General features: G+C 46.6%; 1 protein-coding gene across 1 annotated transcript; it reads right to left on the reverse strand.

Moving 5' to 3' along the window:
* Positions 1-216: 216 nt before the first annotated feature.
* Positions 217-1,284, reverse strand: LOC118745793. Its single transcript, XM_036479468.1, has one exon. It carries the CDS (start codon positions 1,282-1,284, stop codon positions 217-219), a length of 1,068 nt encoding a protein of 355 aa, XP_036335361.1.
* Positions 1,285-3,175: the final 1,891 nt, after the last annotated feature.

Consider the following 3,175-nt stretch of genomic DNA (forward strand, 5'->3'; position numbering starts at 1 on the left):
TTATTTAACAAATTTAGTTATGAAAGTTAATTAAAAAATATTACAGCGTAGCGCTTTAAAAACTTTTGTCTTTTCTCGTCCTCTTACTTTGCTCCGAATAAAAAGTGCGAAAGGAAAAATAGAAAACTTCAGTACCTGCGCAAGGTCGCATTTATGATTGAAGCATTAGGGCTGGTTTCGACGGCAACATCCCCCCCTTCGTAAATGACCACCGGGTTATTTACCATCTTCTGAGCCGACATCCAGCTTAGCTACCTTCGTCGCCGGTCTCTCCATTACTCCTAGATTTGTCTTTATGGTTACTCGTCTAACTTGACCATCCTTCACTATCACTGTGCTGATTACTCGACCTTTGGGCCACATATTTCGTGGCAGGTTTTCATCTACGACGATTACAATATCGTCAACAGCCAGAGGTGTTAATTTCTGGAACCATTTATTTCGTCTCGTGAGCACTGGCGTATATTCCTTTACCCAACGCTGCCAAAAGGAATCTCCGAATAGTTGCACTCGACGCCAACGCTGCCTGACATCCATGTTGTTAATGCAAGCAGGCTTATACCCATCCGCCGAGCCGAGTAGTAAATGGTTGGGGGTTAATGCAGTGTCGTCAATCGATTCGAGGCTCACAAAGGTAAGTGGGTGTGAATTTATGATGAATTCGGATTCCATCAATGCGCAACGTAGACCTTCATCGTTGAATGGATATGAGGGACAGATGCTTCGTAATGTGGTTTTCGCTGACCGGACGAGACGCTCCCACACTCCTCCCATATGTGGGGCACTGGGTGAATTAAAGCGCCATATTATACGGGTGTATTTAACGGAAATTTTGTCGAAGTCGATTTCGATGAGCTTTTCACGAACTAGCTTTTCTGTGGCTTTAAAATTCGTGCCATTGTCGGAATAAATTTCCGTCGGAGTGCCTCGTCTTGCCATAAAATTACGTAGGCACATGATGCAAGAACTAGTGTCCAGGCTGTAGGCTATCTCAAAATGTACTGCACGGAGAGTCAAGCACGTGAAAAGCACGACCCATCTCTTCTCTTTGTGTCTGCCAACATTCACAAATATCGGCCCGAAATAGTCTACGCCGGTATAAGTGAACGGCTTGGCGAAGCTGGCCAGTCCTGCAACAGGTATCGGTGCCATCTGTGGAGGTGTAGGTACCGCTGAGTGAATTTTGCGCTTCTGACAGGAGTGTCGCACCGCTTTGTACAATACCCGAAGACGTGGTATGTAGTAGGAACTTCTCACGTTGTTTATGACGGTCTCGTGAGCCATATGGTGAAAGTTTTCGTGATGGGCCCTTACGATGAGAAACGTCGTATGGTTCTCTCGCGGCATTACAATGGCGTCCATGTGGCAGTCGATAGAACTGGATCTTCCTTGGATGCGCAAAACTCCATGATCAGGTAAGCATTTAGCCCAGATAATCTGCTTTGTTTACCCAGTGGTTGCCCAGCGTGTAACGAACTGACCTCGGAGGAATATGTTTCAAACTGCGCCTTCTTGATGAGAATATTCTCTGCTGCGCGAATCATCTCGGGTGTAATCTTGTTCGGCTTGCTGTAGCCGTGTACTCTAGCCTTTAGCTTAGCTATGTATAAAACGAATGTCGCGACCGCTCTGTACAGGCGACGCCAATCGGAAAAGTATTCCACGTTGAGGGTGATGGCTGGAGTTTTCCTCATCACGTATATATGTTTGCGCAACTCGGTCGTATCAACGTCATCAGCTTTGCACTCGAATACGGGCCAGTTGGAGCTTTTCATAAACAGGAAATCGGGACCGTGCAGCCACTCATTGATTTCCACCGAACTGTTCACCTTGGTTCCTGCGTCCGCCACGTTTAATTTTGTCGGGACCCATCGCCATTGTTTGCTGTCTGAGTTCTCAAGGATCTCTCCGACACGATGCATGACGAATTGCTGAAAATTGCGCGGATCTATCTTCAACCACTGCAAAACGGTTCTCGAATCTGACCAATATGTCACGTTTTGTATTTTTAGTCTACGAACGTTTATAATTCTCTGAGCTAAACGCAAGCCCATCACAGCAGCTTGCAATTCCATGCGCGGAATAGAAACCGGTTTAAGTGGAGCGACTTTGCTTTTCGCGGCCACTAGCGACAAATCGACGAGATCTCCTCGAAGGACCCTCAGGTAACAGACTGCAGCGTAAGCATATTCGCTTGCGTCAACAAACGTGTGCAATTCTACTTTCGTGCCAGAAAACAAATGTTTAGAGTAGCACCTCGGAATTTCCATTACTTCAACCAGTGGCAGCGTACGCTTCCATAGTTGCCAACCGTTGATTAGCTCCTCTGGCAGCACCTCGTCCCAGCCAATATTGACGCGCCATACGCGTTGTAGAAAAATTTTCAGGCCAATCGTGTAACATGAGACTAGTCCCAATGGGTCGAAAATCGACATGAGAACCTGGAGAACTTCTTCTCTTTGTTGGGACGACGTCCTCCGCTAAAACGTCTCGCCGCAGTCGAGCAAACCTGAGAATATACTTAAAGACGTCATTATATGGCTCCCAATACATACCCAGCACCTTTTCGGTCTCTCCGAACTGGACGGGACTTTGCACTGCTGGGTCAATATTTGATAGCTGTCTGAGAACATTAGGAGAATTCGATGCCCAATTTCGGATCTCAAATCCACCGGCTCGATGAACACTTCGAACTTCATCTGCTACTGCGAATGCTGCTTCTTCGTTTTCGGCGCTGTCGATGTAATCGTCCACATAGTGCGCATTTTGAATGGCCTCATATGCGCTGTGATATTTCTGACGATTTTGTTCTTCATTTTTATTCCGGACGTAGTGCGCAATACATGGACCGCAGTTTATTCCGAAGGTCATCGCACACATTACATATGTCTTCGTTTGCCCACTGATTTGGTCATACCATAAGAAGCGTTGCGCATGCATATCTTCTTTGCGAATGTTGATTCTGTGGAACATCTCGGCGATGTCCGCACAGATCGCCACCTCCCCAACTCTGAACCTCAGTAGGATTTCGATGAGAGGTTGTAATAAGTCGGGTCCGGTAAGTAAATGATCGTTTAACGATGTGCCGTGAGACTTCGCTGCCGCATCCCACACAAGTCTTACCTTGGTCGGCTTGTTGGGATTTTTTGCTATAAAGATCGGTAGATACCAGATA

This window comes from Rhagoletis pomonella, unplaced genomic scaffold (assembly GCF_013731165.1).
Source record: "Rhagoletis pomonella isolate Grant_MI unplaced genomic scaffold, Rhpom_1.0 Rhpom_scaffold_00009, whole genome shotgun sequence".
Classification (NCBI taxonomy): domain Eukaryota; kingdom Metazoa; phylum Arthropoda; class Insecta; order Diptera; family Tephritidae; genus Rhagoletis; species Rhagoletis pomonella.

What these genes read in the sequence shown, in the direction of transcription:
- LOC118745793 (XM_036479468.1), bottom strand. Translation starts at nt 1,284, where the DNA reads ATGGCTCACGAGACCGTCATAAACAACGTGAGAAGTTCCTACTACATA.